Source organism: Nicotiana tabacum, chromosome 21 (genome assembly GCF_000715075.1).
Source record: "Nicotiana tabacum cultivar K326 chromosome 21, ASM71507v2, whole genome shotgun sequence".
In the NCBI taxonomy this organism is placed as follows: Eukaryota; Viridiplantae; Streptophyta; class Magnoliopsida; order Solanales; family Solanaceae; genus Nicotiana; species Nicotiana tabacum.
The window spans coordinates 52,561,553-52,588,255 of record NC_134100.1 but is presented as its reverse complement, the minus strand read 5'-3'; the positions used below and the strand labels follow the sequence as shown (position 1 = coordinate 52,588,255).

The 26,703-nt window shown below is 38.1% G+C and overlaps 1 protein-coding gene and 1 long non-coding RNA gene across 3 annotated transcripts in view; one reads left to right on the top strand and one right to left on the bottom strand.

Moving 5' to 3' along the window:
• Positions 1–2,709: 2,709 nt before the first annotated feature.
• LOC107802791 (uncharacterized) overlaps positions 2,710–26,703 on the bottom strand; it is a 31,342-nt gene continuing 7,348 nt past the window's right edge. For both annotated transcript variants that reach the window (XM_075242254.1, XM_075242255.1), the window contains exon 5: positions 2,710–3,164. In XM_075242254.1, the coding sequence (XP_075098355.1) occupies positions 2,946–3,164 (219 nt within the window). In that variant the 3' untranslated portion in view covers positions 2,710–2,945. The remainder of the gene's footprint in view (positions 3,165–26,703) is intronic.
• LOC142175523 (uncharacterized) lies at positions 17,477–26,212 on the top strand. The gene is made up of 3 exons (XR_012704634.1): positions 17,477–22,252; positions 22,340–22,458; positions 22,544–26,212. It is a non-coding gene; the product is annotated as an uncharacterized LOC142175523 (long non-coding RNA).

The window sequence follows — 26,703 nt, the reverse complement described above, 5'->3', positions numbered from 1 at the left end:
GCAAACTTGTACTGGGCTATCCAGTTGCAACATCAGCTTATGGGCTATATTATTATGGCATTCCCTCAAATTAAAGTGCAGGGATTATTTATGCGAAAATAATAATAAAATAGTTCATTATTAGGTGATAAATAATTTTAAAAAATGTTACGTAAAGATTACTTGAAGTATATTTTTGTCCCTAGTACTCTTATTCCTATATTGCTAATAGGCCTATTCTTATCTTACATTCTATCTCTGCATAAGATAATACATAAACTTCCACGTAACTTTATACAAGTATTATTTTATTTTGCCAATCAAACACTATGTATCTATACTATATTAAAAATACGAAGGCGCTTAGCGAAATATCGTTCGTCATTTTTGCCCTTTAAAAATAGAATTCATACTGTACAAAATAGTCATTTGACTATTTTTCTAATATATAGGAATAGTCATTCAATTATTTTTCTAATATTTAGGATTTTAAAGTTAACTAAAACTTTGAATATTAAAGTCATTCCTTAGTTGAACTGCATAAAAACTCCTAACATTTTGAAAAAAAAATTACTTTCGATCTTCTTACATGATAATTTCTTGTACTGATGCTTATTATAAGCTACAAATCTTGTAGCAGTTTGTAGTTTTCGGAAAAAAATACTCTCTCTGTTTCAATTTAGATGAGGTAGTTTGACTCAGCACGGAGTTTAAGAAAAGAAAATAAGACTTTTGAAACTTGTGGTCTTAAAAGCTTAAGGGGTAAAAGCTTTGTGGGGACATGACATTTGTGTGGTTATAAACGCTTCTCATTAAGGATAAAATAGGTAAAATAAAAAGTTTAAACTTAAATTATTTTCAAATTTAGAAATGTGTCATTTATTTTGGAACATACTAAAAAGGAAAGTACCTCATCTAAATTGAAACAAAGGGAGTAGTTTGTATTTTTTGTTTAAGTTATAGAAGAAATAATAAAATAAAATAGTTTTGATATAAAGAAAGAGAGAAAAAGTGGTTCGTAAAAGCCAACAACACTAATTGTACAAACACAAAGCTTCATAATTAAACATTGATGACTTTTTAACTTTTTGAAAATAAGATTAAAATTTGGGATGCGCTAATATTAAGAGTTTGAAAAAAAAAAATCTTTTTAATGTTGCTAACATATAAGTAAGTCTTTGAATGAACTATTTAGCAAAAGATTCAATTCATTTACAAATTCATCGTATTAGTAAAATTATTTGTAAAGTTGTCACAACTCTTAAGGGCCGTTTGGTTTAGAAGCAAGTAATTATACGAATTAGTTATATCCCCACTAGCGGGGTCTGGGGAGGATAGTGTATACGCAAACTTTACCCCTACCCTAGGGTAGAGAGGCTGTTTCCGATAGACCCTCAGCTCCCTCCCTCTAGAACTCCCCACCTTACTCTTGGGTGACTCGAACTCATAACCTCTTGGTTGGAAGTGGAGGGTGCTCACCACCCGAGCAACCCACTCTTGTCCATGCTAAAGTCACCTAGAATATCCAAAATAGGGACATCACTCTTGAGCGGATTAGCCAAATTTTGAGGTTCTTTTTTTTTTTCTACAAGTTTTTTTAGTGAGGTAAATGGTGGATAAGTATAAAAAGGCCATTTTATAATATTGGTAAAAAAATCATATTTTTCTTATTTAACCTACTTGTCATTTATATTTATCTTAATCAATCTAGTTACCCATATGTCTGTTATTCTAAAAGCACGAAATTTTTATGCTAAATATTCTCGATTTTTTTGCCTTTAGGAATAAATTTCACATTAGACAAAGTTATCATTTAGTTTTGAAAATTATATATGACTTTTAAATTAGCTGAAGTTTTGGCTATTAAATATATTTTAATTATTTGAACTATATAGAAACTTCAAATATTCAAGAATTTAAAGTCGCGTAAGATGGTAAGCTATAAAGGTTGATTTTATAGTAAGTTCATTTTTTATTTATAGTTTAAATTACAATTAGCAATCAAAACTCAAAATTCTATTTTCACACTTTATTTATCTATCAATATTTATACAATTACATAAGTACGAAACTTCAACACAAAATATTGATTGACTTTCTTACTCTCTGTAAGTAAATTCGATGTTGGACAAAACTGTAATTACAGTTAATTTTTAGGTCTTCATTATTTATTTTATTCGTTGTTTGGCCTTTCAGTGTCTCTTCCTCTAAATCATATTATTATTTATCGTTTTCAAGAATTTATAAATTCCTTTTTATTTCATCACACAATCAAATTATTTAATACTAATATTCATGTAATTTTCTTAAAATTATGTACTCAAACATAGTGTACACGCGCAAAACACTTATCTTAAGACATACACACCCCCTACCTGACTTAATCTAATCCCTTCAATCGAAGAATACCAAATACTCTTGTAAATCTGGATAAAGAGAATCTTACCCTACCATTTAGATGGGAAACAAAATTCCATATATATGTGTGTGTATGTGTATATATATACCTACATGACTTAATCTAATCCCTTCAATCGAAGAATACCAAATACTCTTGTAAATCTGGATAAAGAGAATCTTACCCTACCATTTGATGGGAAACAAAATTCCATCTTCTGTACATCACTATATACCCAGTTTCATATTCATGCAAAAAGTACTTCACATTCCGCCATTTCCACTCCAGGGAAACAAGAAACTCCAAACTAGAAAAGATTCTTGCTAACACCATTAACATCAAAATGCATCGACATAATGGAATTAGTAAAATGCTAAATGCAGGCTTGGAATGTGAAAGTATTTCTACAATTGTTTTCGATACAGACATAGAATTTCATTTAAAACCAGGATACAAAACTCTACTTGAAGAACCAATGATCCTTGATTACACAATAGTAATAATAATAATAATCAATAAAAAGGATCTATCTTATCCAATGTCGACCAAGTACATGTCAACTGAGAAATTAGCTTTTCATGCTGCCAAAGAACCTAGACAGTGGCAAAGGACCATCAGCTTCTTCATCGTCACTGGTCGATTGCTTTGACTTCGACTGGTGCTTCTTTTCTTTCTTCCTTCTCTTGGACTTAGATCTTGATTTTCTGGATTCTCTATCATCATCGTCAGAACTTGAAGATTCAGAGGATGAACTTGAAGAGCTAGATTCGGAATATCTCCTTGAATGCTGAATTAGGTAAGTATATGTGTCATTGAGATGTTGACAATTTATTCAAATATAAATCGACAAGTCCACAGTAACTTGTAAATTCTTAAGCCAAAATGTACAAGTAATTAAGAAAAAGTTTGTGCGGTGTCTAACTTACAATAGCTCTACAAGCTAAAGCGCAGTAGACATTTCCATTATCTATTGTAATCTAGTGGAATAAAACATTGCGTTTAATTTCTCGTACTAATGTCTGCAAGTCTAAGATATTTTTCAGACTCAAATACCAATATAAGATTTAACTTTTCCTTTGTAATTGTTGAAGGTCAATACTTGTGAGGATAGAAAAAATGGAAAATACATCTGCCATTTCCTTCAATTGAGATCTTTTACACACAAAACCTTCAAGAAAAGAAAAACAAAATTCAAAATTTCAAAGCTTTAGTTCTTGTTAGTTAGTTAGTTGTTATGTAAATAAGCATAGTCCTACATGGACTATGCTTGTTTAAACGCAATGTTTTATTCCACTAGGAGAGCTACCATTTAAATGTCTTGGAGTGCCCTTGTCTTCTAAGAAACTGTCTATACAACAATGGATGCCATTGATTGAGAAGATCACTGCCAGACTTAACTGTTGGACAGACTGGACAGACTTAACTGTTGGACGGCCAAATTCCTATCATGCAGTGGAAGACTTCAGCTACTTAAGAGAGTGGTATTTGAAATGTAAACATACTGGGCGCAGGTGTTTCTATTGCCAAAGAAGATCATCAAATTAATTGTCACAGCCTGCAGAACTTTTCCATGGACAGGAAGCAGTGAACCATCTAGGAGAGCCTTGATAGCTTGGGATACAATTTGTATGCCAATGTCAGCAGGTGGACTAAATGTTCTTGATATCTACTCCTGGAATAAGGCTTCCATATGTAAGTTGTTGTGGGCTATAACTACAAAGAAGGATACTCTGTGGATCCAATGGATCCATAGCTTCTACATTAAAGACCAAAATGTTATGGCTCTGGATACTCCTAAGTAGGCTTGTTGGCTCGTTAGGGAGATATTTGATACTAGGGACTGGTTCATCCAAAAAAGACCCACTGATGATTTGAGCAGCTACTATAAGCAAGGAAAATTCAGCATCAAGCAGCTCTATATTGAGACAAGGCCTCAATACCAGAAGAGTCCCCGGAAAAGATTAACCATAGGATCTAAAGCATTGCTAAAACATCAGTTCATTCTTTGGCTGGCATTACATAGAAGATTAGCCACAATTGATCGACTACAGAAATGGGGAATATCAGTAACAAGTGACTGTGTATTATGTGGAAAATACATTGAGGAGACAATGGTACATCTGATGTTTGAATGTGATTACTCCAGAATTATCTAGGCTACATTACTACAATGGATAGGAGAAAAACACCAGATAGGAAGTTGGGATGAGGAGATTGTATGGATAACAAGGAGGGCTACTACCAAAGTCAGAGGTGATATGCTAGTGTTTCTATTTGCAGCAGTGGTCTACCACACCTGGGCAGAGAGGAACCACAGAAGATTTCAAGGAAAGATGATAACCTGCACTCAGAGGATCAAAGATATTGTACTGGATTTGCACATCCGGGGCAGACAGAATTCAAATGGCAAAAAGAATTAGAAAGGCTACATAGCTTCCCTAGCTAGTTTAAGTTGATTGCAAGGGTACACAACAAAGGCTAGGTACTCTTAGTAGCAGGAAAAAATGTTTGGTCTATTCTTTTTTTTTTAATCTGTTTTTTTATAGGTATTAGATAGGGTCTAGCTCTAGAGTCCAATTGAGCTAGCGGGTGTAAATACTTATACTTGGTTAAATAAAATTTGACAGTTTAACCAAAAAAAAAATAGTCCTACATGGAATAGGAGTAGCGTAGATATTGTGTATTGTTATAAATAGGAATACTTGTATTATAGTTAGGATACATCAATGACATAATATTTTCCCGTGTATTATTTCTCACATGGAATCAGAGTCGTGGTGGTGAGACACATGAGAACCAGAATACGGCAGAAAGTCATCGTGCCTCATTTTTCCGGTGACTTTTCACGACTGTCTAGCGTCATCTCTCTCCGTCAGTGTTGTGCAAAATCCAACACTACCACAAGATCGGTCATCATCCGGCGACCAAACCCCACTCAACCTCTCCGGCAGAAGTAGCCTCACGCGCCCTTACGCGCCGTCAGACGCTATGGTTCCGGCGAGTACGACTATTTCCAACCATTTTTTGGAGAAGTTCCTTGAGGACAGTTTGCTCGCCTACTAATTCCGACTCTACCCATTCATCACATTCCGACAACTTTTTTATTTTCCGGCGATTGTTTCAGTTTCCGGTGACTACAGTGTATTTTTTCTGTTGCTTGTTCATTGTTTTTGTGACCTAACACAATTTTGGACCAACTTTGCCACCAATTTTGTGACTTCGTAATTATTTGATCCAATCATGTCTCTCGGACTTGATGCTTTTGGCTCCAAGAACAGTGGAGTTGGAAATTCAGCCTTTATGATTACTTCTCAACCCCTACTTGGAAGTTCTAATTATTTATCTTGGGCTTCGTCTTTAGAGTTGTGGTGTAAAGGTCAAGGTGTTCAAGATCACTTAACCAAAAAGGCTAGTAAGGGAGATGAAAAGGCCAAAGCACAATGGGAAAGATCGATGCTCAGTTATGTAGCATTTGTGGTGATCTATTAATTCCATATCGATGCCTTTGTTTCGTCCATTCCAAGTATGTCATTTAGTTTGGGAAAAGGCTCGTAGTTTATACACTAATGGCATATCTCATTTCTATGATGTGATATCGCGGATGACGAATTTGAAGAAACATGAATTGGATATGTCTACTTACTTGGGACAAGTACAGGAAGAATTTGAGAAGTTGATGCCAGTTTCTGCTAGTGTTGAAAAGCAACAAGAGCAACAACAAAAGATGTTTCTAGTTCTTACACTTGTTGGACTTCCTAATGACCTTGATTCAGTGCGTGACTAGATTCTGGCTAGTCCGACTGTCCCTACAGTTGATGAATTGTTCTCTCGATTACTTCGCCTTGCTGCAGTACCAAGTCACCCAATGATCTCATCGCAGACACTTGACTCCTCTGTTCTTGCATCCAAGACAGTGGAAAATCGGGCATCTCAAACTATGGAGAATAGACGAGGAGGAGGTCGTTTTGGGAGATCTAGACCCAAGTGTTCTTATTGTCATAAACTTGGACACACTCGTGAAGTGTGCTATTCTTTACATGGTCGACCACCTAAAAATGCTTATGTTGCTCAGACTAAGACTAGACTACAGGTAACCAGGGATTTTCTTTATCTGAAGGGGAATATAATGAGTTCCATCCGTATCGAGCAAGTAAGCAAACATCTCTACAAGTAGCCTCGGTTGCTTAGACTGATACTTCTGTTGTTGGTAATTCTTTTGCTTGTATTTCCCAGTCTAGTACTCTTGGACCATGGATCATGGACTCAGGCGCTTCTTATCATATCTCTGGTAATAAATCACGTTTGTCAAATATTGTGTATTCACAATCTCTTCCCATTGTTGCTTTAGCCAATGGGTTTCAAACTAAAGCAGAAGGAGTTGGACAAGCTAATCCCCTATTTTTTGTCACTCTAGATTCTGTTCTTTATGTCCCTGGCTGTCCTTCTAGTCTTGCATCTGTTAGTCGTTTGACTCGTGCTCTCCATTGTGGTACATAATTTATTGATGATTCTTTTATTATGCAGGACCGCCGTACGGGACAGACGATTGGCACAGGGCGCGAATCAGAAGACCTTTACTACCTTGACTCACTAAATCGCTCAACAGCATGTCTAGTTACAGATCCTCCAGACCTAATTCACAGACGTTTAGGACATCCGAGTTTATCCAAGTTTCAGAAGATGGTGCCTAGTTTGTCTAGTTTGTGAGTCGTGTCAGCTTGGGAAAAATACCTAAGCCTCTTTTCCACGTAGTGTTGAGAGTCATGCAGAGTTTGTTTCTCTTTTGTTCATTCTGAGGGGTCCTACAAGAGTTTGTTCAACCTTAAGAGTTCGTTATTTTGTTAGTTTCGTTGATGATTATTCAAGATGTACTTGGCTTTTCTTAATGAAAGATCGTTCTGAGTTGTTTCTAGAATTTTTGTGCTGTAATCAAAAATCAATTTGATGTTTCTATTCGCACTTTTCGTAGTGATAATGCCGTAGTATATTTATCCTCTCAGTTTCAACAGTTTATGACTTCTCAAGAAATTATTCATCACACATCTTGTATACCCCTCAGCAAAATAGGGTTGCAGAGAGAAAGAACAGGCACTTCGTTGAGACAGCTCGCACACTTCTTATTGAATCTCGTATTCCGTTGTGTTTTTGGGGCGATGCAGTTCTCACAGCATGTTATTTGATTAATCGGATACCTTCATCTCCCATCCAGAATCAGATTCTGTATCCAGTATTGTTTTCCCAGTCACCTTTATACTCTCTCCCCCCTCGTGTTTTTGGGAGCACATGTTTCGTTCATAACTTAGCCCATGGAAAAGATAAGTTAGCTCCTCGGCTCTCAAGCGTGTCTTCCTTGGTTATTCTCGTGTTCAGGAGGGATATCGTTGTTACTCACTTGATCTTCGTAGGTAATTTATGTCAGTTGGCGTCACTTTTTTTGAGTCTAAACCTTTCTTTACCGCTTCTGACCACTTTGATATATTTGAGGTCTTACCTATACCGACCTTTGAGGAGTTTACTATAGCTCCTCCTCCACCTTCAGCCACAGAAGTCTTACCCATACCAACCGTTGAAGAGTCTAGTATTGCTCATCCTAGATCCCCAGTCACAGGAATACCACTCTTGACTTATTGTCGTCGTCCGCGCCCAGCATCAGGCCCAGCTGATTCACGTCATGCACCTGACCCTGCTCTTACTGCGGACTTGTCTCTTCCTAGTACACTGATTGCACTTTGGAAAGGTATACGGACTTGATCTTAATCCCCATTATGTCGGTTTAAGTTATCATCGTCTGTCATCACCCCATTATGTTTTTATATCTTCTTTGTCCTTTGTTTCCATCCCTAAGTCTACAGGTGAAGCATTGTTTCAACCAGGATGGCGACAAGCTATGATTGAAGAGATGTCTGCTTTACATACGAGTGGTACTTTGGAGCTTGTTCCTCTTCCTTCAGGTAAATCTATTGTTGGTTGTCGTTGGGTTTATGCAGTCAAAGTGGGTCCGGATGGCCAGGCTGATCGACTTAAGGCCCGTCTTGTTGCCAAAAGGTATACTCAGATATTTGGGCTCGATTATAGTGATACTTTCTCTTCCGTAGCTAAAATACCATCAGTCCGCCTTTTTCTATCCATGGTTGTTATTCGCCATTGGCCTCTCTATTAGCTGGACATTAAGAATGTTTTTCTTCACGGTGATCTAGAGGATGAAGTTTATATGGAGCAACCACCTGTTTTTGTTGCTCAGGGGGAGTCTCGTGGTCTTGTATTTCGCTTGCGCCGGTTACTTTATGGTTTAAAGCAGTAACCTCGAGCCTGGCTTGGTAAGTTCAGCACAGTTATCCAGGAGTTTGGCATGACTCGGAGTGAAGCTGATCACTCCGTGTTTTATCGGCATTCTGCTTCAAGTCTCTGTATTTATCTAGTGGTCTATGTTGACGATATTGTTATTACTGGCAATGATCAGGATGGTATTACTAAATTGAAGCAACATCTTTTTCAATACTTTCAGACTAAGGATCTGGGCAGATTAAAGTATTTTCTGGGTATTGAGGTCGCTTAGTCTAGCTCAGGTACTGTGATCTCACAACGGAAGTATGCCTTAGACATTCTTGAGGAGACAAGAATGATAGGTTGTAAACCTGTTGACACTCCGATGGATCCGAATTCTAAACTTCTGCCAAGACAGGGGGAGCCGCTTAGCGATCCTACAAAATATAAGCGGATTGTTGGTAAATTAAATTATTTCATAGTGACTAGACTAGACCTGACATTTTCTTTCATGTGAGTGTTGTAAGTCAGTATATGGATTCTCCCTCTGGATAGTCATTAGGATGCAGTTGTCCGCATTCTTCGGTATATAAAAATTGGCTCCAGGAAAAGGGTTATTGTTTGAGGATCGAGGCCATGAGCAGATCGTTTGATACTCAGATGCTGATTGAGCAGGATCACCTTCAGATAGACGTTCTACGTCTGGATATTGTGTTTTAGTAGGAGGCAATTTGGTATCTTGGAAGAGCAAGAAACAGAATGCAGTTGCTCGGTCTAGTGCAGAAGCAGAATATCGAGCAATGGTTATGGCAACATGTGAGCTAGTTTGGATCAAACAATTGCTCAAGGAGTTGAAATTTGGTAAAATCAACCAGATGGAACTTGTGTGCGATAATCAAGCTGCCATCCATATTGCATCAAATCCGATGTTCCATGAGAGAACTAAACCCCCTCACTGGTCCATATTGCATCAAATCAACCAGATGGAACTTGTGTGCGATAATCAAGCTGCCATCCATATTGCATCAAATCCGGTGTTCCATGAGAGAACTAAACCCCCTCACTTCGTCAGAGAAAAGATACTCTGAGGAGATATTGCTACAAAGTTTGTGAAGTCGAATGAACAGCTTGCAGAATTTTTCACCAAGCCCCTCGCTGGTCCTCGTATTAGTTATATATGTAACAAGCTCGGTACATATGATTTGTATGCACCGACTTGAGGGGGATTGTTAGTTAGTTAGTTGTTATGTAAATAAGCATAGTCCTACATGGAATAGAAGTAGCGTAGGTATTGTGTATTGTTATAAATAGGGGTACTTGAATCATAGTTAGGGTACATCAATAACATAATATTTTCCCGTGTATTATTTCTCACAGTTCTGAACAGAGGTCCTTTCTATTTCTACTTAGCTACTTGTATAAATAGTTTTTTTAAAGGCATCATTGCTTTGTTAAAGTATAAAACTGTAGTTTGATAGACAAAAAAGCAGAACATGCACCTCCCTATGCATCATGGTTGTAGAGGTACCTTAAAGCAAATTGACTCTTCAGATGAAAGAAATGACTGGCAAGTGTTAAGTTAAACATGGGTCAAGTAACGAATAGTTGGGAGAACGGAATGTTGTGCAGAGGGCAAAATGGAGATAGTGAGATAGTGGATGAAAGGGAAAAATCAGGGACAAATCGGAGAAATAAGAAAATGCGCGATAGGAGGAACAAGAAGGTCGCAAGGGAGACGAAAGGAATAATTTATCAACATGAGTTCAGATGCAAATTCTTGTGTCCGGAATCTTCCGGATGGAGTTTGAGGGGTTTGAGGAAAGAGTAATAAAACTCTTATCTGACATAGAGCAACGAAAGTGAGAAGCAGGTAATGAAGGTATGGTGAAGGATAAAATAAAAGTAAAGGAACTAAAAGATTGGAATGCTCATCAATTATGAAACACATGTTAGTCGTTATATGTGTGGAGGGCGTGGAATGAAGAGATTTGTGGGGGGATCTCTTAGTGTGGTTGCAACTAAAAAAGGGGGAAATACCAGAATCTTTTGTGGGAAGTGTATGGAGAGTTGCAGGGTAGAAGACGGGCGGGAGATTCCATGGGTTATTGGCAGAGATCTGACAAATTTTTATCTAGACAGAGTGGGAGGAGACAGTTCCAGAGACCATCCACGTACCTCTTCCTCGCTCACATTAGACCATATACCCATCTTGCTAGTGGTAGTAGGATGGAAGAGGTTGAAAACATTTTCAGATTTGAAAAGAAGTGGTCGCGGCACACAACTAAGGAAATAGCAGGTAATTGGTGGGGAAGTTGATTGAGTCCAAGTACACCCATACTTCTCTTTGGCAGGGGAATTATATCTGTTTAAAAATGAAGTAAGAAAGTGGAGCAGTAAAGTTTTTCAGAGGGTAGAAACAAAGGTGAAGTGTCTAATGAACGAACTCAGAGAAAGAAATGAAAGAGGGGAAGATGGATTTAAAAAGGGTAGAGAAAATGAAGAAGTGAAGGGGGAGTTACCAAATATGACAATTGGCAAACAGATAAAAAAAATAACGGTGTTGCGACTAAAAAAATGTGACTGTGTCTGCCATGTTAATTTTGCATTGATTAGCTTACACTAACAGAAGAGATTTGTGAACATAATTGAGGTGGACAAATAAAGTAAGAGGAAAAAGAGGAAGTAAGAGAGCTATTAAGGTCTTCTACAGACAATTGTATAAAGAATTAGAGAAGATACCAAAACTAGGAGTGAATTTTAGCAACATACGGGAGGAAATAAGAGTGTTCGGAGAGAGAGTTCACGGAGAAGGATTTGTAGCGTAGGTGTTGTGCATTGTTATAAATAAGGGTACTTGAATCATAGTTAGGGTACATCAATAACATAATATTTTCCCGTGTATTATTTCTTACAGTTATGAACAGAGGTCCTTTCTATTTCTACTTAGCTACTTGTATAAATAGTTTTTTTAAAGGCATCATTGCTTTGTTAAAGTATAAAACTGTAGTTTGATAGACAAAAAAGCAGAACATGCACCTCCCTATGCATCATGGTTGTAAAGGTACCTTAAAGCAAAATGACTCTTCAGATGAAAGAAATGACTGGCAAGTGTTAAGTTAAACATGGGTCAAGTAACGAATAGTTGGGAGAACGGAATGTTGTGCAGAGGGCAAAATGGAGATAGTAAGATAGTGGATGAAAGGGAAAAATCGGGGTCAAATCGGAGAAATAAGAAAATGCTCGACAGGAGGAACAAGAAGGTTGGAAGGGAGGAAGACGAAAGGAATAATTTATCAACATGAGTTCAGATGCAAATTCTTATGTCCGGAATCTTCCGGATGGAGTTTGAGGGGTTTGAGGAAAGAGTAATAAAACTCTTATCTGACATAGAGCAACGAAAGTGAGAAGCAGGTAATGAAGGTATGGTGAAGGATAAAATAAAAGTGAAGGAACTAAAAGATTGAAATGCTCATCAATTATGAAACACATGTTAGTCGTTATATGTGTGGAGGGCGTGGAATGAAGAGATTTGTGGGGGGGTCTCTTAGTGTGGTTGCAACTGAAAAAGGGGGAAATACCAGAATCTTTTGTGGGAAGTGTATGGAGAGTTGCAGGGTAGAAGACGGGCGGGAGATTCCATGGGTTATTGGCAGAGATCTGACAAATTTTTATCTAGACAGAGTGGGAGGAGACAGTTCCAGAGACCATCCACGTACCTCTTCCTCGCTCACATTAGACCATATACCCATCTTGCTAGTGGTAGTAGGATGGAAGAGGTTGAAAACATTTTCAGATTTGAAAAGAAGTGGTCGCGGCACACAACTAAGGAAATAGCAGGTAATTGGTGTGGAAGTTGATTGAGTCCAAGTACACCCATACTTCTCTTTGGCAGGGAAATTATATCGGTTTAAAAATGAAGTAAGAAAGTGGAGCAGTAAAGTTTTTCGGAGGGTAGAAACAAAGGTGAGGTGTCTAATGAACGAACTCAGAGGAAGAAATGAAAGAGGAGAAGATGGATTTAAAAAGGGTAGAGAAAATGAAGAAGTGAAGGGGGAGTTACCAAATATGACAATTGGCAAACAGATAAAAAAAAATAACTGTGTTGCGACTAAAAAAATGTGACTGTGTCTGCCATGTTAATTTTGCATTGATTAGCTTACACTAACAGAAGAGATTTGTGAACATAATTGAGGTGGACAAATAAAGTAAAAGGAAAAAGAGGAAGTAAGAGAGCTATTAAGGTCTTCTACATACAATTGTATAAAGAATTAGAGAAGATACGAAAACTAGGAGTGAATTTTAGCAACAAACGGGAGGAAATAAGAGTGTTCGGGGAGAGAGTTCACGGAAAAGGATTTGTAGCGTAGGTATTGTGTATTGTTATAAATAGGGGTACTTGAATCATAGTTAGGGTACATCAATAACATAATATTTTCCCGTGTATTATTTCTTACAGTTATGAACAGAGGTCCTTTCTATTTCTACTTAGCTACTTGTATAAATAGTTTTTTTAAAGGCATCATTGCTTTGTTAAAGTATAAAACTGTAGTTTGATAGACAAAAAAGCAGAACATGCACCTCCCTATGCATCATGGTTGTAGAGGTACCTTAAAGCAAATTGACTCTTCAGATGAAAGAAATGACTGGCAAGTGTTAAGTTAAACATGGGTCAAGTAACGAATAGTTGGGAGAACGGAATGTTGTGCAGAGGGCAAAATGGAGATAGTGAGATAGTGGATGAAAGGGAAAAATCGGGGACAAATCGGAGAAATAAGAAAATGCTCGACAGGAGGAACAAGAAGGTTGGAAGGGAGGGAGACGAAAGGAATAATTTATCAACATGAGTTCAGATGCAAATTCTTGTGTCCGGAATCTTCCGGATGGAGTTTGAGGGGTTTGAGGAAAGAGTAATAAAACTCTTATCTGACATAGAGCAACGAAAGTGAGAAGCAGGTAATGAAGGTATGGTGAAGGATAAAATAAAAGTGAAGGAACTAAAAGATTGAAATGCTCATCAATTATGAAACACATGTTAGTCGTTATATGTGTGGAGGGCGTGGAATGAAGAGATTTGTGGGGGGGTCTCTTAGTGTGGTTGCAACTGAAAAAGGGGGAAATACCAGAATCTTTTGTGGGAAGTGTATGGAGAGTTGCAGGGTAGAAGACGGGCGGGAGATTCCATGGGTTATTGGCAGAGATCTGACAAATTTTTATCTAGACAGAGTGGGAGGAGACAGTTCCAGAGACCATCCACGTACCTCTTCCTCGCTCACATTAGACCATATACCCATCTTGCTAGTGGTAGTAGGATGGAAGAGGTTGAAAACATTTTCAGATTTGAAAAGAAGTGGTCGCGGCACACAACTAAGGAAATAGCAGGTAATTGGTGTGGAAGTTGATTGAGTCCAAGTACACCCATACTTCTCTTTGGCAGGGAAATTATATCGGTTTAAAAATGAAGTAAGAAAGTGGAGCAGTAAAGTTTTTCGGAGGGTAGAAACAAAGGTGAGGTGTCTAATGAACGAACTCAGAGGAAGAAATGAAAGAGGAGAAGATGGATTTAAAAAGGGTAGAGAAAATGAAGAAGTGAAGGGGGAGTTACCAAATATGACAATTGGCAAACAGATAAAAAAAAATAACTGTGTTGCGACTAAAAAAATGTGACTGTGTCTGCCATGTTAATTTTGCATTGATTAGCTTACACTAACAGAAGAGATTTGTGAACATAATTGAGGTGGACAAATAAAGTAAAAGGAAAAAGAGGAAGTAAGAGAGCTATTAAGGTCTTCTACAGACAATTGTATAAAGAATTAGAGAAGATACGAAAACTAGGAGTGAATTTTAGCAACAAACGGGAGGAAATAAGAGTGTTCGGGGAGAGAGTTCACGGAAAAGGATTTGTAGCGTAGGTATTGTGTATTGTTATAAATAGGGGTACTTGAATCATAGTTAGGGTACATTAATAACATAATATTTTCCCGTGTATTATTTCTTACAGTTATGAACAGAGGTCCTTTCTATTTCTACTTAGCTACTTGTATAAATAGTTTTTTTAAAGGCATCATTGCTTTGTTAAAGTATAAAACTGTAGTTTGATAGACAAAAAAGCAGAACATGCACCTCCCTATGCATCATGGTTGTAGAGGTACCTTAAAGCAAATTGACTCTTCAGATGAAAGAAATGACTGGCAAGTGTTAAGTTAAACATGGGTCAAGTAACGAATAGTTGGGAGAACGGAATGTTGTGCAGAGGGCAAAATGGAGATAGTGAGATAGTGGATGAAAGGGAAAAATCGGGGACAAATCGGAGAAATAAGAAAATGCTCGACAGGAGGAACAAGAAGGTTGGAAGGGAGGGAGACGAAAGGAATAATTTATTAACATGAGTTCAGATGCAAATTCTTGTGTCCGGAATCTTCCGGATGGAGTTTGAGGGGTTTGAGGAAAGAGTAATAAAACTCTTATCTGACATAGAGCAACGAAAGTGAGAAGCAGGTAATGAAGGTATGGTGAAGGATAAAATAAAAGTGAAGGAACTAAAAGATTGGAATGCTCATCAATTATGAAACACGTGTTAGTCGTTATATGTGTGGAGGGCGTGGAATGAAGAGATTTGTGGGGGGGTCTCTTAGTGTGGTTGCAACTAAAAGAGGGGGAAATACCAGAATCTTTTGTGGGAAGTGTATGGAGAGTTGCAGGGTAGAAGACGGGCGGGAGATTCCATGGGTTATTGGCAGAGATCTGACAAATTTTTTATCTAGACAGAGTGGGAGGAGACAGTTCCAGAGACCATCCACGTACCTCTTCCTCGCTCACATTAGACCATATACCCATCTTGCTAGTGGTAGTAGGATGGAAGAGGTTGAAAACATTTTCAGATTTGAAAAGAAGTGGTCGTGTCACACAACTAAGGAAATAGCAGGTAATTGGTGGGGAAGTTGATTGAGTCCAAGTACACCCATACTTCTCTTTGGCAGGGGAATTATATCTGTTTAAAAATGAAGTAAGAAAGTGGAGCAGTAAAGTTTTTCGGAGGCTAGAAACAAAGGTGAGGTGTCTAATGAACGAACTCAGAGGAAGAAATGAAAGAGGAGAAGATGGATTTAAAAAGGGTAGAGAAAATGAAGAAGTGAAGGGGGAGTTACCAAATATGACAATTGGCAAACAGATAAAAAAAAATAACTGTGTTGCGACTAAAAAAATGTGACTGTGTCTGCCATGTTAATTTTGCATTGATTAGCTTACACTAACAGAAGAGATTTGTGAACATAATTGAGGTGGACAAATAAAGTAAGAGGAAAAAGAGGAAGTAAGAGAGCTATTAAGGTCTTCTACAGACAATTGTATAAAGAATTAGAGAAGATACGAAAACTAGGAGTGAATTTTAGCAACATACGGGAGGAAATAAGAGTGTTCGGGGAGAGAGTTCACGGAAAAGGATTTGTAGCGTAGGTATTGTGGATTGTTATAAATAGGGGTACTTGAATCATAGTTAGGGTACATCAATAACATAATATTTTCCCGTGTATTATTTCTTACAGTTATGAACAGAGGTCCTTTCTATTTCTACTTAGCTACTTGTATAAATAGTTTTTTTAAAGGCATCATTGCTTTGTTAAAGTATAAAACTGTAGTTTGATAGACAAAAAAGCAGAACATGCACCTCCCTATGCATCATGGTTGTAAAGGTACCTTAAAGCAAAATGACTCTTCAGATGAAAGAAATGACTGGCAAGTGTTAAGTTAAACATGGGCCAAGTAACGAATAGTTGGGAGAACAGAATGTTGTGCAGAGGGCAAAATGGAGATAGTAAGATAGTGGATGAAAGGGAAAAATCGGGGACAAATCGGAGAAATAAGAAAATGCTCGACAGGAGGAACAAGAAGGTTGGAAGGGAGGGAGACGAAAGGAATAATTTATCAACATGAGTTCAGATGCAAATTCTTGTGTCCGGAATCTTCCGGATGGAGTTTGAGGGGTTTGAGGAAAGAGTAATAAAATTCTTATCTGACATAGAGCAACGAAAGTGAGAAGCAGGTAATGAAGGTATGGTGAAGGATAAAATAAAAGTAAAGGAACTAAAAGATTGGAATGCTCATCAATTATGAAACACATGTTAGTCGTTATATGTGTGGAGGGCGTGGAATGAAGAGATTTGTGGGGGGGTCTCTTAGTGTGGTTGCAACTAAAAAAGGGGGAAATACCAAAATCTTTTGTGGGAAGTGTATGGAGAGTTGCAGGGTAGAAGACGGGCGGGAGATTCCATGGGTTATTGGCAGAGATCTGACAAATTTTTTATCAAGACAGAGCAGTGTTATAAATAGCGCTCGCCTCAGCGCTAATAGCGTGAGGCGAGGCGAGGCGAGATAGTGTCGCCACAGAGCCTCTGTTGCGTTGCGTTTCGAAATAGCGCTCGCCTCTGCCTGCGTGGCGAGAGGCGACAGTGTCGCGAGAAGCGACCATAGCGTCGCCTTTTGTTTTTTTTTAAAAAAAAAAGAAAAAAAGCAAAGACTCAACAAAAAGGGTCGTGATTAGGGCTTCACAACATATCTTCTTCAACTTGAACAAAACAACAGAGCTTCTTTGAGACTTTGACGTTCTAAACTCGCGAGCCATCGTCTTCTTCTTTCAGAAGCTTGAGGTTCCAGCCATTGAAAGTCCAGGTATGCTTCTTCTCCTTTCTTCTTTCTTCTTCTTCTTCTTCTTTCTATTTTTTTCCTCTGTTTTTTGTCGAAAAGAACAGAAACAGAGGTCTGACATAGAGCAACGAAAGTGAGAAGCAGGTAATGAAGGTATGGTGAATGATAGACAAAAAAGCAGAACATGCACCTCCCTATGCATCATGGTTGTAGAGGTACCTTAAAGCAAATTGACTCTTCAGATGAAAGAAATGACTGGCAAGTGTTAAGTTAAACATGGGTCAAGTAACGAATAGTTGGGAGAACGGAATGTTGTGCAGAGGGCAAAATGGAGATAGTGAGATAGTGGATGAAAGGGAAAAATCGGGGACAAATCGGAGAAATAAGAAAATGCTCGACAGGAGGAACAAGAAGGTTGGAAGGGAGGGAGACGAAAGGAATAATTTATTAACATGAGTTCAGATGCAAATTCTTGTGTCCGGAATCTTCCGGATGGAGTTTGAGGGGTTTGAGGAAAGAGTAATAAAACTCTTATCTGACATAGAGCAACGAAAGTGAGAAGCAGGTAATGAAGGTATGGTGAAGGATAAAATAAAAGTGAAGGAACTAAAAGATTGGAATGCTCATCAATTATGAAACACGTGTTAGTCGTTATATGTGTGGAGGGCGTGGAATGAAGAGATTTGTGGGGGGGTCTCTTAGTGTGGTTGCAACTAAAAGAGGGGGAAATACCAGAATCTTTTGTGGGAAGTGTATGGAGAGTTGCAGGGTAGAAGACGGGCGGGAGATTCCATGGGTTATTGGCAGAGATCTGACAAATTTTTTATCTAGACAGAGTGGGAGGAGACAGTTCCAGAGACCATCCACGTACCTCTTCCTCGCTCACATTAGACCATATACCCATCTTGCTAGTGGTAGTAGGATGGAAGAGGTTGAAAACATTTTCAGATTTGAAAAGAAGTGGTCGTGTCACACAACTAAGGAAATAGCAGGTAATTGGTGGGGAAGTTGATTGAGTCCAAGTACACCCATACTTCTCTTTGGCAGGGGAATTATATCTGTTTAAAAATGAAGTAAGAAAGTGGAGCAGTAAAGTTTTTCGGAGGCTAGAAACAAAGGTGAGGTGTCTAATGAACGAACTCAGAGGAAGAAATGAAAGAGGAGAAGATGGATTTAAAAAGGGTAGAGAAAATGAAGAAGTGAAGGGGGAGTTACCAAATATGACAATTGGCAAACAGATAAAAAAAAATAACTGTGTTGCGACTAAAAAAATGTGACTGTGTCTGCCATGTTAATTTTGCATTGATTAGCTTACACTAACAGAAGAGATTTGTGAACATAATTGAGGTGGACAAATAAAGTAAGAGGAAAAAGAGGAAGTAAGAGAGCTATTAAGGTCTTCTACAGACAATTGTATAAAGAATTAGAGAAGATACCAAAACTAGGAGTGAATTTTAGCAACATACGGGAGGAAATAAGAGTGTTCGGGGAGAGAGTTCACGGAAAAGGATTTGTAGCGTAGGTATTGTGGATTGTTATAAATAGGGGTACTTGAATCATAGTTAGGGTACATCAATAACATAATATTTTCCCGTGTATTATTTCTTACAGTTATGAACAGAGGTCCTTTCTATTTCTACTTAGCTACTTGTATAAATAGTTTTTTTAAAGGCATCATTGCTTTGTTAAAGTATAAAACTGTAGTTTGATAGACAAAAAAGCAGAACATGCACCTCCCTATGCATCATGGTTGTAAAGGTACCTTAAAGCAAAATGACTCTTCAGATGAAAGAAATGACTGGCAAGTGTTAAGTTAAACATGGGCCAAGTAACGAATAGTTGGGAGAACAGAATGTTGTGCAGAGGGCAAAATGGAGATAGTAAGATAGTGGATGAAAGGGAAAAATCGGGGACAAATCGGAGAAATAAGAAAATGCTCGACAGGAGGAACAAGAAGGTTGGAAGGGAGGGAGACGAAAGGAATAATTTATCAACATGAGTTCAGATGCAAATTCTTGTGTCCGGAATCTTCCGGATGGAGTTTGAGGGGTTTGAGGAAAGAGTAATAAAATTCTTATCTGACATAGAGCAACGAAAGTGAGAAGCAGGTAATGAAGGTATGGTGAAGGATAAAATAAAAGTAAAGGAACTAAAAGATTGGAATGCTCATCAATTATGAAACACATGTTAGTCGTTATATGTGTGGAGGGCGTGGAATGAAGAGATTTGTGGGGGGGTCTCTTAGTGTGGTTGCAACTAAAAAAGGGGGAAATACCAAAATCTTTTGTGGGAAGTGTATGGAGAGTTGCAGGGTAGAAGACGGGCGGGAGATTCCATGGGTTATTGGCAGAGATCTGACAAATTTTTTATCAAGACAGAGCAGTGTTATAAATAGCGCTCGCCTCAGCGCTAATAGCGTGAGGCGAGGCGAGGCGAGATAGTGTCGCCACAGAGCCTCTGTTGCGTTGCGTTTCGAAATAGCGCTCGCCTCTGCCTGCGTGGCGAGAGGCGACAGTGTCGCGAGAAGCGACCATAGCGTCGCCTTTTGTTTTTTTTTAAAAAAAAAAGAAAAAAAGCAAAGACTCAACAAAAAGGGTCGTGATTAGGGCTTCACAACATATCTTCTTCAACTTGAACAAAACAACAGAGCTTCTTTGAGACTTTGACGTTCTAAACTCGCGAGCCATCGTCTTCTTCTTTCAGAAGCTTGAGGTTCCAGCCATTGAAAGTCCAGGTATGCTTCTTCTCCTTTCTTCTTTCTTCTTCTTCTTCTTCTTTCTATTTTTTTCCTCTGTTTTTTGTCGAAAAGAACAGAAACAGAGGTCTGTTTTCTGCTCTATTTTTCGAGCAAAATACAGAGGTTTCTTCTTCTCTTAACAGAAAGAGAGGTCTGTTTTTGTGCTCTATTTTTTTGGTTCTGTTTTGGCAAAATAACAGAGGTTTTAAAGCTCTGTTTTTGCAAAATTACAGAGGTTGTTTCGAAGCCCTGTTTTTGCAAAATAACAGAGGTTGCTTCTTCTCTTAACAAACTTTCTGTTTCTTTCAGGCCCCTTTTTTTTTTTTTCAATTATTGACTTATAGTCTCTTATAGAGTAGAATTAATTGCATATTGACTTGATAATTTTTTTTTCAATAAAACAGCGTTGAAATGTCATCCGATAGTAATAAACGAAATGATATAGCTTGGAATTATGCTATACAAGGCTCATCAAGATCCGCAATTAAATGTGTGTTTTGTGAAAAAACATATAATGGTGGGATAACTCGTCACAAGCAACATTTGATAGGTGGATTTAAAAATGTAGTACAATGTCCCCTTTGTCCGCCCGAGGTTAGGGAGGAAGTAAAAGCGTTTGTTGATAAGAAAAATGTGACAAGAACTCAAATGAATTTTGAAGCATCGGTGAATCTAATTGATGAAGATGATGAAATGGATGAAGATGGTGAAATGAGACCTCCCCACCCACAAAAAAAACTCATAAGATATCTTCAAATAGTTCTAGTGGGTCATCCACGACGGCACGTACAGTGACAAAAGGTCCTCTCAATCTTTATTTCTCGGCAAAACAACAAGAAAAGGGAAAAGGTGAAGAAGGTCTAGGTTTAGAAGCCAAGAAGATTTTGAGAGACCGCGCCGTAAGTGCCTTTGCAGCATGGATGTATGATGCAGGGCTTCCTTTCAACTGTGTTAACTACAAAACTTTTGATAAATTCATTGAAGCTGTAGGACAATATGGCCCAGGAATGAAGCCTCCTAGCTATCATGAAGTTAGAGTAACTCATCTTAAAAAAGAGGTGAAGAAGATAGACCAAATTATTGAGGAGCATAAAGTGGAATGGAACAAGTTTGGATGTTCCATTATGATGGATAAATGGACAGCACGGAATGGAAAAATGATCATAAATGTGTTGGTGAACTCTCCAAGAGGGAGTGTTTTTCTTGAATCTCACGATGCTAGCAACTCTTCTACGGATGGAAGCAAAATGTACAGCTTGTTTAGAAAGACTATTGATAAAATTGGAAAGGAAAATGTTGTACAAATTGTTACAGATAATGCTAGTGAGAATGTTAGTGCGGGTAGGATGATGGAAGCTATGTATCCACACATTTATTGGACTCCATGTGCTGCCCATTGTATCAACTTGATGTTTGGTGACATATTCAAGGAAAACCCATATGCTTCAGGTAACTTTAATATAGTTATTTATACTTATGTCCTATCCTATTAAGTATTAACTATAAAATTGTTATTGTTACTTTTACAGTTTTCACTAAGGCCGTCAGGATATATTCTTACATCAGTCAGAGGCCGTTGTTGTTGAATTTGATGAGGAAATTCACAAATGAAAGAAATTTGGTGAGACCGGCCAAGACTAGATTTGCAACGGCTTTCTTAACTTTGCATAGTTTTTACTTGCAAAAGAAAAAATTGAGAAAGCTAGTTCTTTCAAATGAATGGAAAGATAATAGATATGCAAAGGAAGTTGCGGGAAAAGAAACTGCCAAAGTTCTTATTTCTCCATCATTCTGGAATGACGTCGTTCGGGCTCTTAAAGTTGGTGGTCCTTTGATTAAGGTACTTCGTATGGTGGATGGGGAGAGAAAACCACCAATGGGCTATCTTTATGAGGCTATGGATAGAGCCAAAGAAACTATTGCAGCGTCATTTGAGGGAGATGTTAGAAAATATGAGAAAGTTTTTGAGATAATTGATATCAGGTGGGAGAATCAACTCCATCGACCTTTGCATGCAGCAGGCCATCTTCTGAACCCGGGATTATTTTACAAGAACACTAGAGATGAAACTTTGGCTTCAGAGGTGTGGATTGAATACCATGCATGTCTTGAGAAGTTGGTCCCTAATTCAGCGACGATAGATCAAATAGGGGAGTAGTTTGGTAGGTACTCACAAGCAGAGGGCCTATTTGGTTTACAAGCGGCCATTAGAGCCAGAGACATAAGGTCGCCAGGTAACTAACTTTAATATAGATATCCTTATAACTTTAAATTAATTTATTTGATTTATACTTATTAACTTTTAAAATATTTTTCTATAGTTGAATGGTGGAAGCAATTTGGACATCAAACTCCAAACTTGCAAAAGTTTGCCATCAAAGTACTAAGCCTAACTTGTAGTGCATCTGGATGCGAGAGAAATTGGAGCGTATTTGAGCATGTAAGAAGTAGATTTATTATATTAATATATTTTATATTGTATTATTATTAGTATCGATTAATTAATCTAAACAACTTATGCGCAGATTCACTCCAAGAAAAGGAATAGGCTTGAGCTATCGCGTCTCAATGATCTAGTGTATATTAAATACAATAGAACATTGAGGCGACGTTATGAAGCTCGCGATACCATTGATCCAATTTTGTTGGACAACATTGACGAGGCAAATGAATGGTTAACTGGAGCCCCCAAAATCATGAAGATGAACAAGTGTATGAAGGAGATGATCTTGATTGGGGTACTGTTTCTATGGCGGTTGGAGTTGAGGAGAATATCTATGGTCTTAGAGGGAGTTCTTCAAGTTACAAGGGAAAGGGAGTAGCAAGTTCAAGCCGGTCCCTAATTGATGAAAACTCCGAGGAAGAAGAAGATGATAGCCAATATAATGCTAACATTCATGAAGTTGTAGAATTTGAAAATCATGAAGAAGAATAGACGTTGCTTGTTTTAGACTATTAGACTTTAGTTTATGAATCTACTATGAGTCTATGACTATCTATTAAGTCTTTAATTTTTGAATGATATATTTATTAATATATTATTGTTATTGAGTTTTTAGTTATATGTATATAATATTTTATGTTTTTGTATAAATTGTCGCTTCACATCAAAAAAGCGAGCGCTTCGCTGCGCGCCTCTCGCCTCAGTGAAGCGGGCCCTCGTCGCTATTTGTCGCCGCACGCTATCCAAAACACTGAGACAGAGTGGGAGGAGACAGTTCCAGAGACCATCCACGTACCTCTTCCTCGCTCACATTAGACCATATACCCATCTTGCTAGTGGTAGTAGGATGGAAGAGGTTGAAAACATTTTCAGATTTGAAAAGAAGTGGTCGCGGCACACAACTAAGGAAATAGCAGGTAATTGGTGTGGAAGTTGATTGAGTCCAAGTACACCCATACTTCTCTTTGGCAGGGGAATTATATCTGTTTAAAAATGAAGTAAGAAAGTGGAGCAGTAAAGTTTTTCGGAGGGTAGAAACAAAGGTGAGGTGTCTAATGAACGAACTCAGAGGAAGAAATGAAAGAGGGGAAGATGGATTTAAAAAGGGTAGAAAAAATGAAGAAGTGAAGGGGGAGTTACCAAATATGACAATTGGCAAACAGATAAAAACAAATAACGGTGTTGCGACTAAAAAAATGTGACTGTGTCTGCCATGTTAATTTTGTATTGATTAGCTTACACTAACAGAAGAGATTTGTGAACATAATTGAGGTGGACAAATAAAGTAAGAGGAAAAAGAGGAAGTAAGAGAGCTATTAAGGTCTTCTACAGACAATTGTATAAAGAATTAGAGAAGATACCAAAACTAGGAGTGAATTTTAGCAACATACGGGAGGAAATAAGAGTGTTCGGGGAGAGAGTTCACGGAGGAGGATTTGTAGCGTAGATATTGTGTATTGTTATAAATAGGGGTACTTGAATCATAGTTAGGGTACATCAATAACATAATATTTTCGCGTGTATTATTTCTCACAGTTCTGAACAGAGGTCCTTTCTATTTCTACTTAGCTACTTGTATAAATAGTTTTTTTAAAGGCATCATTGCTTTGTTAAAGTATAAAACTGTAGTTTGATAGACAAAAAAGCAGAACATGCACCTCCCTATGCATCATGGTTGTAAAGGTACCTTAAAGCAAAATGACTCTTCAGATGAAAGAAATGACTGGCAAGTGTTAAGTTAAACATGGGTCAATTAACGAATAGTTGGGAGAACAGAATGTTGTGCAGAGGGCAAAATGGAGATAGTAAGATAGTGGATGAAAGGGAAAAATCGGGGACAAATCGGAGAAATAAGAAAATGCTCGACAGGAGGAACAAGAAGGTTGGAAGGGAGGGAGACGAAAGGAATAATTTATCAACATGAGTTCAGATGAAAATTCTTGTGTCCGGAATCATCCGGATGGAGTTTGAGGGGTTTGAGGAAAGAGTAATAAAACTCTTATCTGACATAGAGCAACGAAAGTGAGAAGCAGGTAATGAAGGTATGGTGAAGGATAAAATAAAAGTGAAGGAACTAAAAGATTGGAATGCTCATCAATTATGAAACACATGTTAGTCGTTATATGTGTGGAGGGCGTGGAATGAAGAGATTTGTGGGGGGGTCTCTTAGTGTGGTTGCAACTGAAAAAGGGGGAAACACCAGAATCTTTTGTGGGAAGTGTATGGAGAGTTGCAGGGTAGAAGACGGGCGGGAGATTCCATGGGTTATTGGCAGAGATCTGACAAATTTTTATCTAGACAGAGTGGGAGGAGACAGTTCCAGAGACCATCCACGTACCTCTTCCTCGCTCACATTAGACCATATACCCATCTTGCTAGTGGTAGTAGGATGGAAGAGGTTGAAAACATTTTCAGATTTGAAAAGAAGTGGTCGCGGCACACAACTAAGGAAATAGCAGGTAATTGGTGTGGAAGTTGATTGAGTCCAAGTACACCCATACTTCTCTTTGGCAGGGGAATTATATCGGTTTAAAAATGAAGTAAGAAAGTGGAGCAGTAAAGTTTTTCGGAGGGTAGAAACAAAGGTGAGGTGTCTAATGAACGAACTCAGAGGAAAAAATGAAAGAGGAGAAGATGGATTTAAAAAGGGTAGAGAAAATGAAGAAGTGAAGGGGGAGTTACCAAATATGACAATTGGCAAACAGATAAAAAAAATAACGGTGTTGCGACTAAAAAAATGTGACTGTGTCTGCCATGTTAATTTTGCATTGATTAGCTTACACTAACAGAAGAGATTTAGGTGGACAAATAAAGTAAGAGGAAAAAGAGGAAGTAAGAGAGCTATTAAGGTCTTCTACAGACAATTGTATAAAGAATTAGAGAAGATACCAAAACTAGGAGTGAATTTTAGCAACAAACGGGAGGAAATAAGAGTGTTCGGGGAGAGAGTTCACGGAAAAGGATTTGTAGCGTAGGTATTGTGTATTGTTATAAATAGGGGTACTTGAATCATAGTTAGGGTACATCAATAACATAATATTTTCCCGTGTATTATTTCTTACAGTTATGAACAGAGGTCCTTTCTATTTCTACTTAGCTACTTGTATAAATAGTTTTTTTAAAGGCATCATTGCTTTGTTAAAGTATAAAACTGTAGTTTGATAGACAAAAAAGCAGAACATGCACCTCCCTATGCATCATGGTTGTAGAGGTACCTTAAAGCAAATTGACTCTTCAGATGAAAGAAATGACTGGCAAGTGTTAAGTTAAACATGGGTCAAGTAACGAATAGTTGGGAGAACGGAATGTTGTGCAGAGGGCAAAATGGAGATAGTGAGATAGTAGATGAAAGGGAAAAATCGGGGACAAATCGGAGAAATAAGAAAATGCTCGACAGGAGGAACAAGAAGGTTGGAAGGGAGGGAGACGAAAGGAATAATTTATCAACATGAGTTCAGATGCAAATTCTTGTGTCCGGAATCTTCCGGATGGAGTTTGAGGGGTTTGAGGAAAGAGTAATAAAACTCTTATCTGACATAGAGCAACGAAAGTGAGAAGCAGGTAATGAAGGTATGGTGAAGGATAAAATAAAAGTAAAGGAACTAAAAGATTGGAATGCTCATCAATTATGAAACACATGTTAGTCGTTATATGTGTGGAGGGCGTGGAATGAAGAGATTTGTGGGGGGGTCTCTTAGTGTGGTTGCAACTGAAAAAGGGGGAAATACCAGAATCTTTTGTGGGAAGTGTATGGAGAGTTGCAGGATAGAAGACGGGCGGGAGATTCCATGGGTTATTGCCATGCGTGAAAGAATTATTTACTTTCTGCCAGTGTTATAAATAGCGCTCGCCTCAGCGCTAATAGCGTGAGGCGAGGCGAGGCGAGACAGTGTCGCCACAGAGCCTCTGTTGCGTTGCGTTTCGAAATAGCGCTCGCCTCTGCCTGCGTGGCGAGAGGCGACAGTGTCGCGAGAAGCGACCATAGCGTCGCCTTTTGTTTTTTTTAAAAAAAAAAAGAAAAAAAGCAAAGACTCAACAAAAAGGGTCGTGATTAGGGCTTCACAACATATCTTCTTCAACTTGAACAAAACAACAGAGCTTCTTTGAGACTTTGACGTTCTAAACTCGCGAGCCATCGTCTTCTTCTTTCAGAAGCTTGAGGTTCCAGCCATTGAAAGTCCAGGTATGCTTCTTCTCCTTTCTTCTTTCTTCTTTTTTCTTTCTTCTTTCTTCTTCTTCTTC